Below are 18268 nucleotides of genomic sequence, written 5' to 3' on the forward strand. Positions count from 1 at the left end.
TAAATTTTTGTGGATACAGACTAACACGGCTACCCCCTGATACTTAGTACTCGGATGAGCCCTTAAGGGTTAACACGTTGTTAATATAGCCTCACACTCTACAAGGCAGCACAAATGGAGGGAGGAAACACAATAGATGCACGGCAGTGGCCGCAAACATTCCCTGCAGAAACTGAACGTGATGATGAACCCACGCTATCCAACTGGAGCACATCAATCCCTCCACTTTCCAAAGTGCTGGGTGGTGCATGTGTGCGTGTGAGACACAGACACACACGCCGTGTGTGTGTGTGTGTGTGTGTGTGTGTGAGAGAGAGAGAGAGATGCGCATTTCCCTTTTAAGTACTCTGACCCCACTCTAAGTACACTGCCATTGTAAGTAGATCAGCAAGTTGAGACAGCAACTGCTGCCAGCAAGCTCCCTCTGTCCTGAGCCCTGTTGTGTCCCCTGTGGAGATGGGGTACAGGAGCGGGGAGAGGGGGACACCCTGACATCAGCACCTCGCTCCCCCCCACGTCCCCTGCAAGCAGGAGGCTCCCAGGAGCAGCTCCAAGGCAGAGGGCAGGAGCAGCACACGGCAGTGGGGGGAGGGACACCAGAACTGCCTGGCAATTGATAGCCTGCTGGGCGGTTGCCGCACAGGGAACTTGGGGGAGCTTATGGAAAGCTGCTAGCCCACCCTGGTTCCAAGCCCCTACCAGCTAGCTCCAACAGGCTGCTCTTCCTGCAAGCAGTGGACAAAGCAGGCGGCGGCCAAACAATGTTATGAGGGAGCATTGCGCAACTTTAAACGAGCATGTTTTCTAATAGATCAGCGACGTAACAACGTTAAGCGGGATGATGTTAAGTGAGGAGTTACTGTACCCTGCTCTCTGGAACCCATGGTGTGCAGTGTAGACATAGCCTTAGTGACCAACCCAACTTTCACAGAAAGTCTGCAACAGAGTTTGGGAACTGAACCCAGATTACCAAAATCTCAGAGCAGCATCATAACGACAAGATCATCCTCCTTTTACCATCTCCTTTTTAGAATATACATTCTGTCTGTGACCCTGACTACATCTGCTTTATTAGTTTTACAATACAAGTCAACAATGGTGCTGAGTCTGGGACTAACTCAGAAACACTGTTAAAGTTCATTTTTATGCAGTTCTTTAAGTAGATATATTATGTCAATGTCTTTGACCTTAGTAGGTGACTTTTTTACTTTCTCTTGCAATACAGCAGTTTATGCTGCAGACTAGTCAGAGAAAGTGGTGGCTCATCTACTCGTGGTGATTTACTGGAAGAAGACTATTTGGTTGAAACGCAGAAGCCAAAAGGATTAGCTGCTGACTGTGGTTAACGGCCAATAGACAAGGAGGTGCCTGCAGCAGCTGCTATTAGTGCACTTGCGGTTGCTGTCATTGCTGCCTTGACCTTGTCCCAGGCCTTTTTCTTTGAGGTTCTTGTCACTGCCACAGTGGCATTAACTTCTGCCCTGCCTTTTTATTGGTCATCCTTTGCCTAGTCTCCTAAATTTGCAGGAGTCAATAGATTCTGTCTTCAAACACCTTCCCCAAGTTCTCTTAAACTGTTCCTCGTTGGGGGTGGGGGTGGGGGGTGGAATCACAAATTTTTTTGTTTACAGAACACATCAAAAACAAGTGTGGTGGGTGGAAAAACAAACAGCATTACACTAATAATACTGATTTTGTTTCTTAAACACAGATTTTTCTTTAAATTATGTTTCTTTGCTTTCCTCCCGAATCTTCAAATACTCCATGCCAGCTCCTTCTCTTTCCCTGAACTCTTCCTCATGAGTTCCAATGCACAGAGTACACGTGTAAATGTCAGTCCGCAAAACGATATTACAGGAAGGTGAATTTATTATTTAAGCTGCAGTATCCTCTTAGCTATGGTGCACGAATTTCATATTTGCTAGCAAAAACTGTTCTTATTTGTATGTATGATGTTTTCAGAAAATCGGGGTAATATTCTTCCGTGGCACCTTTATACAATACTGGCAAAAATTTTGAATTTGCTGGTGTTCTGTGTGTACAAATTTTTCCTCCCAGTTTTGGCTCTTACAGTGGTGAGTGAATGGAGCAATTTAACTTTATATCTCCTCTCAGTATAATGTGAAAAGAGACTAAAATGAAGTAGTAATTTTCATGTTGCTATAGTCCTCATTGGAGCAGAATGTTACCAGTTCACCCAGAAATATTTTTAAATACTTTTAAAAATCTAATTACCCAAGGTGTCCTTTTAAATACTTTTCAAGAAATTTTCAACAAACAAGCTTTGCAGTTGTTGTAAGAAGGTACTCAAAACCAGTAATTACCTGAACATCTTGATTCCCTCTGACTTTCATTAAAAACACAAATGATTTGTGTTAAGAATTTCTGCTACTGTGATAAATAATTGTGGCATACACTCCTTATTACATGTGTTCAATTCACTTTGTGTTTATAATCAAGTGGATATTTTTCTCTATTTTTAAATGGTTCTGGCAGCTTTCCTCGTCCCATGAAGAATACTTGGTTAAACAGGAACACACCAGCACAGAACAGGGACACTGTGATTCCTACTCTTGAAAGTGTGGTCTTCGGCAATAACTATACAAAACAATTATCAGCAGATGTAAGAATATTATTGATTGACTATTTTATTTATAATATTTCTGATTTTTATTGGGTAATTATTCTTTTTGAGTGGTAATAAAGGGCAAACTTAATTAAAGGCACTTTACTATGCCTAGTGACATGCCATAAGGGGAAGAATTTTACCAAAAGGCTGTGATATATGTTTCAAGTTCCCTTTTATAGAAAACTTAAAATATTTAGTGTAGGGCTGTTGATTAATCACAGTTAACTCACGCAATTAACTCAAAAAAATTAATCACGATGTAAAAAATTAATTGTGATTATTTGCAGTTTTAATTGCACTGTTAAACAATAGTATACCAATTGAACTTTATTAAATATTTTGGGTTTTTCTACATTTTCAAATATATTGATTTAAATTACAACACAGAATACAAAGTGTACAGTACTCACTTTATATTATTTTTATTACAAATATTTGCACTGTAAAAATGATAAACAAAAGAAATAGTATTTTTCTGTTCACTTCATACAAGTACCATAGTGCATCTTTTTATCATGAAAGCGCAACTTACAAATGTAGATATTTTTTTTTGGTTACATAACTGCACTCAAAAACAAAACAGTGTAAAACTTTAGAGCCTACAAGTCCACTCAGTCCTACTTCTTCTTCAGCCAGTTGCTTAGAGAAACAAGTTTATTTACATTTACGGGAGATAATGCTGCCCGCTTCTTGTTTACAATGTCATCTGAAAGTGAGAACAGACATTCTTATGGCACTTTTGTAGCTGGCATTACAAGGTGTTTACGTGCCAGATATGCTAAACATTAGTATGCCCCTTCATGCTTCGGCCACCATTCCAGAGGCCATGCTTCCACACTGATGATGCTCGTTAAAAAAATAAAGCGTTAATTACGTTTGTGACTGAACTCCTTGGCGGAGAATTATATGTCTCCTGCTCCGTGTTTTACCCGCTTTTTGCCATATATTTCATGTTATAGCAGTCTCGGATGATGACCCCACATGTTGTTCATTTAAAGTACACTTTCACTGCACATTTGACAAAACACAAGGTACCGATGTGAGATTTCTAATGATAGCTACAGCACTCGACCCAAGGTTTAAGAATCTGTAGTGCCTTCCAAAATCTGATTGGGACGGGGTGTGGAGCATGCTTTCAGAAGTCTTAAAAGAACAACACTCCGATGTGAAAACTACAGAACCTGAACCACCAAAAAAGAAAAGCAACCTTCTGCTGGTGGCATCTGACTCAGATGATGAAAATGAACATATGTTGGTCTGCACTGCTTTGGATCTTATCAAGCAGAACCCATCGTCAGCATGGATGCATGTGCTCTGGAATGGTGGTTGAAGCATGAAGGGACATATGAATCTTTAGCAAATCAGGCAGGTAAATATCTTGCAATGCTGGCTACAACAGTGCCATTCAAACTTCAGTTCTCACTTTCAGGTGACATTGTAAACAAGAAGTGGGCAGCATTATCTCCTGCAAATGTAAACAAACTTGTTTGTCTGAGCGATTGGCTGAACAAGAAGTAGGACTGAGTGGACTTGTAAGCTCTAAAGTTTTACATTGTTTTATTTTTGAATGCAGTTTTTTGTAGATAATTCTGCATTTGCATTTATCAACTTTCATGATAAAAAGATTGCACTATAGTACTTATAGTAAGTAAATTGAAAAATACTATTTCTTTTGTTTTTTACAGTGCAAATATTTATAATAAAAATAAATATAAAGTGAGCACTGTACATTTTGTGTTCCATGTTGTAATTGAAATCAATATATTTGAAAATGTGGAAAACATCCAAACATTTTTATATAAATGGTATTCTATTATTGTTTAGCAGTACAATTAATCGTGGTTAATTTTTTTGATCGCTTGACCGCCCTAATTTAGTGTGTTTATCTTTTTTGTGAGATTGCACTCCAGTGGAAATTGCAGGCCCATGTATGAGTTTCAGTTTCAGATGAGTTTGGGGTGGAGGATGATCTATAGAAAATCTTTTTAGTTATTCTGCTAGTGCAATTTTATAGTATGTAATTAATATGTATACTAATCCTTTTTTAGGGTTGCAGTTTTGTGATTGCGGAGTCCTTCCTGAATCATGCCTACAATCTCCACTATACACTTTGTGCCAGTTTGCTGCTTGCATTTAAAGGGTTACACGGCTATTTCATCATGGTAGCAAAGGAACTCCCCTCCTCTCACCGAATAGAACTGGGTATGCTGAACACAAGAAAATAAATCACTTTTATTTTCTATCACAAAGATATTTTCTGTCTTCTTGCTGTGCTCCTTAGAAAAGCCTGTTTTCTCTCCCTTCTTCTAGACTGAAATATAATTCATCTTACATCTTGTACCTGTTGTGCACCTGCTATTTTACTACTGGAATTGAAATGAGTCTTATAGTAATGATCAGAAATATAACAAAAAACACTGCCATCAAGTTAATAAGGTTTAAAAACTGGCTTTACATGATATTAAATTATTTTCTTGAAGCTTTTTCAAATCATTACATTAGTACTAAAAATATTTGAAGCAAATCCCCACCCTAGTCTAAATACTGTATTATGCCTATGTGCATGCTGTAAGGAATCATGATTGTTGTATATAAGTAAGTTTAAAGTTTGATTCTAAAAAAAATTCTAAATGCTGTAAGTTTTGATTTGAAAAGAACATCATGAGGAAAACTTGAAAATAAGGCCTCAAGAAGAAATTATTTCTAAGTCAATTTTTTGTTTTTTAAAGGCTGGATGCTCTTAAATTGACATAATATTAATTATCTGAGACTTTGGAAAAACAGATTACACTATGGACTAAATCTATGTAACTGAACAGTCAGTAAGATTACGCTTAGTTTTGAGAGTAGCCACTTTCTCGTCATGATTAAAATTGAACAGTTAGAGAACATATTTCTACGATGAGAAAGCATGCAAGGGGACTCGATAAATTTTATTAATTTTAAAGAGACTGACTAGAGTTTGAATCAGCCACCTTTTGCAAATGGAGCTAAGGAAATATTGCTTAAAAATATAGTTCTAATAATAGGTCTGTTCTACAATAGGAATTTACATTAGTATATCTTTGTCTCTCAGGGGTGTGAAAAATCCATGCCCCTGAGAGACATAGCTATACAGACCTAACCCCCAGTGTAGACAAAGCTAAGTCCCTCTCGGGGAGGGAGATTACCTGTGCCAATGGGAGATCCCCTCCCATCGGTGTAGGCAATGTCTATGCTGTAGCATTTTAAGTGTAGACATACTCTAACATGCAAGATTAGTACTAAGCTAATGTCTGTTTTGAGTTGTGGAACCAAAAAGATGGCATAGGTGTAAAGGGATAATACATTGGCATTCTTAAAGACCACTAGAGTTTACATCAAGCATGTTTGTGTTGAACATCAAAACTTTTTGTCTTTAAAAAAAAAAGGAGGGAAGGGCATTTTGGAATCCATGAGTATGTTGTTTGATATGGATTACCATTTCGTCTACTGTTAATTAGCTTTGTCTTTTAACATTATAGGATGAGTAATCAGTAGGCATTTACCATGCAGGACTTTGAGACATGAAAAGTGTTGGCAAAAAATGAAAGAAAAGAATTTATTATATGAGGAATACCCCATAAATATAGTATAACCTCAGAGTTACAACACCAGAGTTATGAACTGACCAGTCAACCACACACTTCATTTGGAACTGGAAGTACACAATCAGGCAGCAGCAGAGTCAAAAGAAGAAAAAAAAAGCAAACACAGTACAGTACTGTGTTAAATGTAAACTACCCCCCCCCCCAAAAAAGCGGCATTTTTCTTCTGCATAGTAAAGTTTCAAACCTGTATTAAGTCAATATTCAGTTGTAAACTTTAGAAAGCACAACCATAACGTTTTGTTCGGAGTTACGACCATTTCAGAGTTATGAACTTCCTCCATTCCCATGGTGTTCATAACTCTGAGGTTCTACTGTAATCTATTTGATATAGTGTCTTTTTTTTCCTGCATAAAAATTTATGTTCATTAAAGTACCATTTACACTAGAAACTAGGCTTTCTATCATCAAGAACAGTAGCAGTGCTTATAGTCACAATGCAGAGTATATTGTGTGCCAATTACTTTAATCCTCCTGTGGCGGGGTACACCCTTTTTATGTGAATGACTCAGCTTTTAGTAAGGAAACGCCTTATGTGCCAAATAGTATCTATTGGTTTTACTCTTTATGTAAAGTTATGCTTAGAATACCAAAATTACTTAATTGAAACTCCAGATTGAACTCCTGAATGAATCACAGCTTTTCCTTCAGTTCCCTAACACATTGTATAAAATAAAATATATATATAATAAAATAGAAACCGGGATTTGAATAATACAACTGTAGAGTATCATCCAAGGCCCATTGAAGTCAGTGGAAAGCTTCCCATAGTGTTACATGGGTTGGGATCATACTTACTTTCAGAATCTTAATTTACTTTGAGATTCTACAAGTTTGAACAGAAATAATCAAAAATAATATATTTAGTGCTTTGAAAATTGACTCGTCTTCTATATATACTATACATTTATTGATGATATTTTCTATATTTTAATTTTTTCTCAATCTTTACAGTTTAGTATGTAATATCTTTTCTTTTTTCTTGTCTGTGAATTTTTTTTCTGTTAGTTCTGTTATATTGTATATACCTATATCTGGACTGTTTATATGACAACAGTGACTAAAGCTGTTTATACAGATACTAACATTGCTAACATTATTCACTTTTTGCTTCTGGAAAATAACCATTACTGATAGCTAAGAACAAGGACTGTTTTCTTTAAAAACTAGCAATAATCAGAGACAACTGCACTTCTGTAAAAATTTAAAAAAAACTTGCACACTAGATTTTCACATTCTATAATACACGTTTTATTTTTGTCATTTGTTATTACTATTTATCTTGAGTTTTTACATGGTAACGTATATTTTATATCCGAGATTCAAATAGGCTTTTGGGGGCAAAAAATCCCAAATCCTTTTTAGATCTCATAAAAAGTATTGTTGTTATTTGTTTTAAATAAAATGTCTTTATCTTGCTTTAATTTTGTTTCTTTTGTTCACTTAATTCTATGATGTACATTTTTATTCATTTCAAAATGTTGATCTGTATTTTTTTAAACAAATTGAACTTGCAACAGCATACGCAAAATACTGTTGGACTTTGTAAATAAACTTAATTGTTAGCATTTGATCAATATTCATTTTTAAAAAACAAAACAGGCATTAGAAAATTTCAAAAACAGTGTTAATGTACATCATGAGTAACACCTAATCTAGAAACTATACTAAAATTATATGCTTTAATGTTCTATTCTAATTGCACTAATTTCTAGGCTAGCAATAAACTTTCTTACTAACTTTAAGGCAAATAAGCACAGATTGAAAAAAAAAAAAAAAAAAAAGAGTGTAGTAACTAGTCATCTGTGTGCAATCCTTATAACTAGCCAAGGCCAGCATGCAGGTCCTTTATGAACGCCTTCTCAGAAGAAAATATCCACGAACCCAGAGAGACGCCTATCTAGGTATGTTTTTAAAGCAGGTGATATAATCCCTTAGATTTTTATTATTAGTGCAGAGTATTTTTGTTTCAGGTTTAAGGAGGAGCAAAAAAACCTAAGGATCAATTCAACCCTGATGCAAGTGTGTGGAACTCCAGTGAAAACAGTGGCTGGACTAAATCTAGCACTGTATATCAGTGGAATGAGCTACCACTATTGATATGCAGTTTAGTTTCTTTCTGTTTAATAAAATAGAAGTGATTGATTAGTTAAATGGCTTCAGCTGATTTGAAACCAAATAACTGGAGAAAACAAGAATTTCATTTAGCTTCATTAATTGGTACAACTTTAAATTTCTAAATGATAAAGATGAATGTATTTTCTTCCTGGGGAATCTTCCATGTCTCTGCTGGAGCCCTCCCGACTTGTTTTCTCTTATTTCTAAACCAACCAGTTCTCAAGGCTTAAATTGCAGCTGTTCTCTCTTTGGAGATTGTCAGCAGTGTTCCATAAGTGGCCAGGGGAGGATGATATTGTAGCACACTCCAGCTCAGATGTGGGGAGAGAGAAACTGGTCCACAAATCAATCGCAGGTCTCTTACATGGCAGTGCAGAGACTTCTAGTAGGCCTAGCATAGACCAAGTATGACTGTGTTTTGTCTGGAATTTTTTACTGTTTTTTTAACGAAAGATCCAGCAAAATCATATCAAATCATTGCTGGATGAACATTACTGTTACAGAATATTTTACTTTATAAGGTGGTATGATTGAAGGTTAGTTATATTCAGCTAATTATAGTATTACAGTTTCAGTTTCATCTTTCAACTTGTTCCTCAAAGTTTTATAATTGGGGTGTAAAATCAATTTTGGGTTGCAGTTGACATGCATGGTAAACCTTCAGCATGATGATGGTTGAATAAGCCAAATAATTTTTTTCACAAGTAACTGAATTTGCATGGTCCCACACACAACTGAAAATGTATCTCAGATGACAAATTTTCATTTAAGTTGTTGTGAGGATGGGATAATTATCTTTATCAGCCATTTAGATTATAGGAGTGTATGTAATTGTTTTTAATTGCTGTTTTTTACTAGTTTCTGACAACTTGCATTACTACAAATTGAAAGCTTGGTTTCTCAAAACAAAATAGGCTTTTAGTTATGTAGATTAGGTCATTTGGTGTTACTTTCAAGCTTTTTTGAAAATAGGTATTTTAAATACATTTTTACCCAAAACATTGTAAGAAATCCATTAATATAAATTAAGTAAATGTTTGTCATTCTGTAAATATTAAGTATATCCTAAAATTTTTATAACAGGAGGTTTTGTGTTAACTCATATGTTTCCATGAGAGAATGTATTTCCTCACTTGTCCTTCATTTTTATGATATTGCAATGTTTCAAAAATGGAATTAACCATACAAATTGAACACAAAAATTAATTTTGAGGTATATTCTGCCATCCTTATTCATGCAGCCTGAAGTAAGATTGCAGAATGTTCCCTAAATTAGTGTTTGTATACAGATTAGTCTAGGGTAGTTATCTGGTATTCCATTCTTTGAAATACCTACAATATCATGAAAATCAAGGACAATTGAAGAAATAAATTATCTCCTGGCAATATAAATCAGTGAGACTACTGAGAGTTTATGATGTGAGGCTCATGCATAAATCTTTGTAAGAACTGGGCCTTACTCTGCAAACAGTCCTGTTAATTTCACCACTAAATTTATTCTTATTAAACAGTGTGAGTAAAGATGGCACATAAGAATTTCCAAAAAGTAGAATATGTTTATAAATAAGTCATCCACATTTTGTGATCTAATTTCAAGCTGCTGTCATGTGCAATTTCACAATATTGACAACTTGAAATGATAAAGAGTAGTTCTTTTTGAACAAATATGTATTCCCTGAATAATTTGAATCAAGGTAACAAAAGTGGTAACTTTGGTAGCCTGGCCAACTTATTTGACAAGGTATTTCATCTGAGAGAATTCTTTAAAAATAGATTCTTTTTGAGTAGGTGAGAGATATGCAGTTGTTTTGTAAGTGTTCCTGGCATTCAGTTGCTACCCTCTTTTTTATTTAAATAGGTTGTGTCCCATTCTCAGCCCTGCACATGATCAGATTCTACTGTTATGCTCTAAACTCTTTCAAAAGAAAAAATGCTGCCATTCCAAATGTATAGACAAAATAGTTCTAATTGTTATTTATTTCAGAGCTGCAGTATTTCTGATAACATCAGTTTGGCAGATATTTAAAAGAATAGTTTTAAAGAATAAAAATTTTAAAAGTGCATAAGCCCCTTTTCTAGTTAGACTTAGGCTCTTAAGTCATTTAGATGCTTTAGAAAATTTTATGCAAAATGTTTATTTTTACACTATCAAGTATATAAATACATATACAAATTATATGTACATTAGATGTACAACAATACAAATGCTTATGTACATACAAAACAGTGTCTATACAGACTTCTTAAAAGAATAAATTTGTTTTAATTATTCAAAAATTGTCTATTGATATGAAAGCATTTTAGTCCAGAAGTTTTCTTTAGTTGAGAAAAATGAACAATTTATAAAGTTCAGAAAATAACTGTTTATAACTGTGAAACAGCTCCAGAAAACACTTACACGTGTGAGTATTAGTCATGCAAGCAATCCCACTAACTTCAACAGGACTACTTATGTGCTTAGTTTTTCACATTTAGAAGGGGATTGAGGCTTATGTGTTACCTGAAAGAAGGAATGTACATCATATAATCAACCCTTAGGCCCTGATCCTGCAATCCAATCCATGAGAATGAGTCCTATTGAAGTGAGTGAGGCTGTGCAGGGGTCCAGCCACACTGATCTGATTGCATCATCATGACCGTAGTCTTGATTTAAATCATGAACTTCAAATCACTAAGATACAAATGTCAATTCCATTCTATTATGCTGTTTTACTTTAAAGGGATATCATCAATTAAAAAAATCACACTTCTGTATGAAAATGTTTTACCTTAAGTTGTAATAGGTAATATCTAAGGTTACTAAGATCAAAGGACATTTTTTTCTTTCTTTATCAATAGGTTTTCTTTGTGTATTTGTCAGCATACCATGTGTCCCTGTTCCCTCAGTATTGTCAGTTACTCATTTCCCATTGTTTTTATAAGTCTTTCAAACAGCTACAGGAGAGATTTTTTTAAAAACAGGCAAATGTAATTATAAAATAAAATGAAACAATAACATAGAGACTCAGGGTCTTAATAATTAGTTGAAACGTTGTAGCTCAGATTTTGAAATGTACTAGATTTCAAATTAATGATACTACTTTAAATGACATCAAGTTTTCTTGGAGTCTTTTTTGTTAAATTGCTTTATGAGGGAAGTTGATTTGTTCTACAAGTTGGAAAATATGGGTGTGAATTTGGTAAAATATAATTTCATGCATATGCATCCTAATCTTTCCAGAGAACATAGATGTAGAAGCTCGCCTTACAGAACTGTGTGAAGAAGTAAAGGTACTTTTTGTCTTTTATTCATAATAAATGTAAAATAAGTTAAAAGCAAAGTATTTTCTATCAAAAAGAACAGGAGTACTTGTGGCACCTTAGAGACTAACAAATTTATTAGAGCATAAGCTTTCGTGGGCTACAACCCACTCATAGATTGCTGCAGAGAAAAATTATTGATTTTGGTAATTTATTTTCTGTGTTGTTTGTTGCTTATTCCAAGAGATGCTGTATCCCACTTATGGATTGTGACAGGTTGAGAGATATGGTTACTAGTGATGTTTGAAATGCAAAAGATTACTGACTCAATCTTAATTTTGATAATATTTCTCCTCCAGATGGACTCTTCACTGCCAAACTCTACCAACTCTTCTTTCCATTCTACTCTCTTCTAAGATGTCTTCTTCTCTTTCTAATCCTTCTCTGACTAGAATCTGAGAAAATTTAAAAAAAAAAAGATTTTCTTTCAACAGCCTTCTCTTCTTCTACTTTACCTCCTCTCCAGGTTCTGATGTTTTCCTTCTATTATCCCTCAACTGCCCCAGTCTCCCTCACTACTTTCATTCACTCAACTTTCCTTATTTTGCTAATACACACACAATTTCAAGTATGCCTTTGGATTTCCTTTCCTAAAGCTTAAAGCAGGAGTTCACAAATATTTTCTTAGTGTGGTCCATCTCCCCTGTTATTCAGGAATATGCAGTCCACTTTCCCCTTCATTCTCAATAGCATAATATTACTGAGGCAGTTGCATACAGCAGTATAGCTTAGGTTGAAAAGAAACATTAGCTAAAAATAAATATTTTCCTGTATTTAATATGATGTGAAAGCTGGAAACAAGGAAAGTCAGCACCATGTGACTAGCCAGCTCTCTGTGGACCACTAGGAAGTGTTTCACAGGCCAACGTTGCTTCACATACTGAAAGCTTCTTCCATTTATGTAGTCTTCTTTATCTCTTTCCTTCTTTGGGCATAGCTGATCACACCTCTCTTCCTTAGATCCTCTGTCAGCTTCCTCACCTCTGCATTCTTCTGGTTTCCCCTGCGTCGCTGTGATCACCATGTAATCTTCTTCAGAGGTGTCTCATCATTTCCTTTCCCCTGTTCTCTTATCCATTAGTATCACTTAGAGATTCTGTCTCTGTTCCCCATCTCTTCTCTCATCCTCACCTAAATGATTACCAAATCTCTGTCCTTTGTCTTTTCTCTCCAGTCTTGTGTCTCCAAATATGTCTAAGATATCTCAAAGCACTACATTTAGAAAGGAAAAATTAAATGCACAACTACAAAATGAGAAATAATTGGCTAGGTGGCAGTACTGCTGAAAAGGATTGGGGCGGTTATAGTAGATCACAAATTAAATATGAATCAACAATGTGACATCATTCTGGGATGTATTAAAAGGAGTGTTTTATGTAAGACATGGAAGGTACGTGTCCAGTTCTACTTGGCGCTGCTGCGGTTTCAGATGGAGTATTGTATCCAGTTCCGGGCACCACACTTTAGGAAGGATGTGGAAAAATTGGAGAGAGTCCAGAGGAAAGCAACAAAATGATAAAGAGTTCGGAAAAAAACAACTCTGAGGAAAGGTTTAAAAAAAAACCCTGTGCATATTGTGACAGACCCAGACCAGTGGGGTACAGGAGTCTGGTAGAGGGCAAATATACTGGTCACTGGATGAGTAGTTTTCTGTTCCCTGAGTGACCAGAGCAGGGGCTGCACTAGAACCAGTTAAGGCAGGCAGGCTAATTAGGATACCTGGAGCCAATTAAGAAGAAGCTGCTAGAATCAATTAAGGCAGGCTAATCAGGGCACCTGGGTTTTAAAAAGAAGCTCACTTCAGTTTGTGGTGCGAGTATGAGGACCTGGGACCAAGAGGCACAAGGAGCTGAGAGGGTGTGCTGCTGGAGGTCTGAGGAGCACTAGCATTATCAGACACCAGGAGGAAGGTCCTGTGGTAAGAATAAGGAAGGTGTTTGGAGGAGGCCATGGGGAAGTAGCCCAGGGAGTTGTAGCTGTCATGCAGCTGTTACAGGAGGCACTATAGACAGCTGCAGTCCACAGGGCCCTGGGTTGGAACCCGGAGTAGAGGGCGGGCCCGGGTTCCCCCCAAACCTCCCAATTGACCTGGACTGTGGGTTCTTCCAGAGGGGAAGGTCTCTGGGCTGTTCCCCAACCCACATGGTGAATCTCTGAGGCAAGAAAATGCGCCAATAAGCGCAGGACCCACCAAGATAGAGGAGGAACTTTGTCACAATATTTAGTCTTGAGGAAAGAAGACTGAGAGAGGACCTGATAAGTCTTCAAATACGTTAAGGGTTGTTATAAAGATGACTGTGATAAGTTGTTCTCCATGTCTGCTAAATGTATGACAAGAAGTAATGGGCTTAATCTGCAGCAAGGGAGATTTAGGTAAGATACTAGGAAAAGTTTTCTAACTAGAAGGGTAGTTTAGCTCTGGAATATGCTTCCAAGGGAGGTTGTGGAATCCCTGTCATTGGAAGTTTTTAAGAATAGGTTAGACAAACACCTGTCAGAGATCATAGAATCATAGAATATCAGGGTTGGAAGGGACCTCAGGAGGTCATCTAGTCCAACCCCCTGCTCAAAGCAGGACCAATTCCCAACTAAATCATCCCAGCCAGGGCTTTGTCAAGCCGGGCCTTAAAAACCTCCAAGGAAGGAGATTCCACCACCTCCCTAGGTAACGCATTCCAGTGCTTCACCACCCTCCTAGTGAAATAGTGTTTCCTAATATCCAACCTAGACCTCCCCCACTGCAACTTGAGACCATTGCTCCTTGTTCTGTCATCTGCCACCATTGAGAACAGCCGAGTTCCATCCTCTTTTGAACCCCCCTTCAGGTAGTTGAAGGCTGCTATCAAATCCCCCCTCATTCTTCTCTTCTGCAGACTAAACAATCCCAGTTCCCTCAGCCTCTCCTCATAAGTCATGCGCTCCAGACCCCTAATCATTTTTGTTGCCCTCCGCTGGACTCTTTCCAATTTTTCCACATCCTTCTTGTAGTGTGGGGCCCAAAACTGGACACAGTACTCCAGATGAGGCCTCACCAATGTCGAATAAAGGGGAACTATCACGTCCCTCGATCTGCTGGCAATGCCCCCAAAACAGAATCTTGGAGGCACAAATATAGATGGAAGCTGCCTTTACCCTGTCCCTCCCCCTCCTTCAGCCTGGGCTGTGCCCTGAAGTGCATGCAGCCTAAAGTTCAGACAAAATGTCAAATGAGAGCAACAAATAGTGGGAAGGAACTGAAGAAGGGAGGACTTGTGCATTATCACACTACATGTAATTCCTGATTCTTCTTTCTCTGTAACGTGACCAAAATCTGCTCTTTCTTTACTAACTCAGCTGCTAAAACCTTTGCCTCAATACCTTGATCATTTCTCACTTCAATTACCTTCTCTTACCACTTCTCCTGCCATTCATATGTTTATAGTAGGGCTTCAAGAACATGCAGCTGGTCCAATAGCAATTTTAATGTATGGTGCTGTATTTTTGAGATCAGTTAGATTAGTGTTAAAATATACATAGTAGTGGACTATTAAGATCCCTTATTGTGAGGAATACTAACCAAAGACACCATCCCTAGCGCTCAAATTACATTTAACTCTAATGGAACCATGCTACAAGAGAATGTCCTAGGGATGCAGTAAACTATGAAGAAGGAAAGACTCATTTCCTATGTATCTTTCTTTTGTGGTTCTATGAGGTCATTAACACCTCATGAGAGTGGGCCCTGAGGAAGCAAACAGACTTAAAAATACAAGTACCACACGGTCCTAATCAGTGGGGTCAGTTCTGGAGAGGAGATGACTCTTGTTTTAAACTAGTTGTAAGATAACATCAGTATCTCAGTTTTATCCCTGCAACACCCATCATTGGCTGTGACACAATTTTTGTTAGTGTGTCATGTTTCTAATTCCTGATTCCTAGTTTTTGTACTTCACACTGTAGTTTAGAACTCTACCAAGTACAGTGGTTACAACCTGGCCTTCATTTTAAAATTACAGTTGACATGAGTCAAGTTCTTATTGTAATTTAAGACGATGTGACCTGATTCTAAAAGACTTTCCAGGGTAATAGCTGGAACCGCACAAGAAGTGTTCTGTTAGTAATGTAACTTTAAATTAAGTGAATTGTTTTTGATGTTTGGACAAAAAAGCTATAATTTAAGAGGGTTTTTTTTTTGTAGAATTGTTGTAAGGGTAAATACTTTACCATATGAAACTGAGTTTATTTCATTGGTTTTGTGTACATGTGAAGGCATCATCTATAAACAAGCATTTATAGATTTAGTAAGAATATTTTTTCCCAACTTCAGAAAATGGAAAATCCTGATGAACTGGCAGAACTTATAAACATGAATCTTGCACAGCTTTGCTCTCTTCTGATGGCTCTGTGGGGGCAATTTCTAGAGATCATTACCTTGCAGGAAGAAGTCACAGCATTACTAGCACAAGAACATCACACATTGAGGGTAAGTATTGAACCTGACAGTTGAGCATTACATAGAACAAATTCTATCTTTTAAAGCTTTATTGATGACCTTTTTATTCTGTAAACTGGTAGGTTTTCAATGAGATGACAAATTCTACTTTTTTCTGCTATGTTTGTGAAAATCAGAAGAGTAGAACTTTGAGTGTATCTTTTGTACTGCATTTATAATTGTGGATTAAATGATGCTAATTGGTGAAATGTGATTTTAAAAGTACCGTATATACTTGATCATAAGCCGGTTCGTTTATAAGCCTATCCCCCCAGGTGTATAAGTAAAAATGGAAAATTTTTATAACCCGTTCATAAGCCGACCCTATAATTCAGGGGTCAGCAAACTTTGGCTCCCAGGCCATCAGGATAAGCCGCTGCTGGGCTGAGATGGTTTATTTACCTCGAGCGTCTGCAGGCACGGTGGTAAACCTAAGTAAACAAAGTGTCCCGGTGCGCCAGCTGCTTATGCTGACGGGCCGGGATAGCAACTGGTGGGGAAATTTTTTGGTGGGGAGAAGCTGAGAGTCAGGGGAGTAACCCCTGTGACCATCCTCCACATGACCCCACCCCTAGCCCGGGACCCCCACACTCTCCCCATCCCATCCCTTCCCACCTTATCTGAGGAGAGCCAGGGGAGGATGTCTCTGGGCCAGGTGGCACGGCCTCAGCGTGCTCCAGCGGTGTGGCCACAGCCTGCTCTGGGGAGCGGGGCCGAGCGGCACGGCTGCAGCCTGCCAGCCCCGGAGCTGCAGCTGCTTCAGAGGCTGGGGGGAGAGCAGCGTGGCCAGAAGAGGAGAGACTCTGTCCCTGCCTCTTCCCTTCTGGCTGTGCTGCCTCTCCTTGCTCCCTCTGTTGGGGGGAGGGCCTGTGTCTCAACTCTCCCTCTCTATACCCGTTCATAAGCCGACCCCCTTCTCTGGTGCTTCCCTTTTTTACTAAAAAAATTCGGCTTATGAACGAGTATATACAGTAATTAAAAGACACACATGTTTACTACAAAGCAGCAATTAATTATATTTCTGAATAAGAAATCCAGCTTAGAAGATAAATTTCAGGCTCTGGAGAAGTAGCATTTGTGCAGAATAATATATTTTTCTTTAGGAGTCCTACCTAGCTGGTCTACCCATTGTACTTCGCTGTTACATGTAGGCATTCCTTGCCAGTCATGAATCAAAATGTGCAACTTAAGGAATGATAGCATTCATAACTTCTTGAAGAGAAAAGCCTATTATGGGGAATCTTAGAAGAGAAGAGACAAATCAGAAACAACCTGGAACATTTTATTATTTTATATATTATATATTTTTATAAAATGGGCTTATTTTAGGCAAAACAGAGGTGATGCTGGTTAAGAGTAAAATATTTTCAAGAATAAGCAAAAACTATGACCGGAACCTCAAATTGAAGGTATTTTCTCCTTCCTCTCTTCAATTATCAAGTAGGGAGGTAAATATCCGTTTAAAAAGTTAACCATTTAAATTATTACAATTATGTTGTTTAATAGGTTAACTGATTAAAGGGGAGAGCTCCGGCCGGCCAGCCTGGGCGGCAGGGCTGCTCCTGCAGGACAGCTGGGGATGGGGTTGGAGGGCCAGCACAGCTGGGGCTGCTTCGGACGGCCGGGCTGGGGGTTAACGGTTTAATTGTTTAGTATTTTACATCCCTTTTATCAAGGTTATGTGCAAAATTGGAGTGTAGACTCTGAGATAGTATGAGTAGCTAGAAACCTCTTCTGTTTATAGCTGATCAGGAAACGGTGTCAGACCTTATTGAATGAGACCTAACTACAGTGATCCATGACTTTGTCATATTCATGCTAAATTATTGTAATGCACTATATCTGGGATAAACAAAAAGTCACCTGGAAGCTGCAGCTGGTAAAACACTTTGCAGCTGATCTGCTGAGCAGCACTGGCCCATCATGCCACATCATACCAGTGCTTTATACATTACAGTAGTTACCTATCCAACATAAAGTCCATTTCAAGGTTCTAGTCCTCTACAAAGCATTGGCTGGCCTGCAACCCAGCTGTCTCAAAAATCTTTCTCTTTGGGCCCCACAGTTATGATTATCAGGGACACTTTGATTGAGTCCAGGGTATACCTAGCACAAGAGCTGGGT

General features: G+C 37.7%; 1 protein-coding gene across 1 annotated transcript in view; it reads left to right on the plus strand.

The window, feature by feature from the left end:
* FAM135A (family with sequence similarity 135 member A) overlaps positions 1-18268 on the plus strand; it is a 153936-nt gene that overhangs the window by 70254 nt on the left and 65414 nt on the right. Inside the window, exons 8-12 of the mRNA XM_065400926.1 lie at positions 2497-2623; positions 4678-4831; positions 8082-8159; positions 11594-11643; positions 15980-16135. Coding sequence (XP_065256998.1) covers positions 2497-2623; positions 4678-4831; positions 8082-8159; positions 11594-11643; positions 15980-16135 — 565 coding nt within the window. The remainder of the gene's footprint in view (positions 1-2496; positions 2624-4677; positions 4832-8081; positions 8160-11593; positions 11644-15979; positions 16136-18268) is intronic.

The sequence above is a fragment of the Emys orbicularis genome, chromosome 3, assembly GCF_028017835.1.
Source record: "Emys orbicularis isolate rEmyOrb1 chromosome 3, rEmyOrb1.hap1, whole genome shotgun sequence".
Taxonomy (NCBI): domain Eukaryota; kingdom Metazoa; phylum Chordata; order Testudines; family Emydidae; genus Emys; species Emys orbicularis.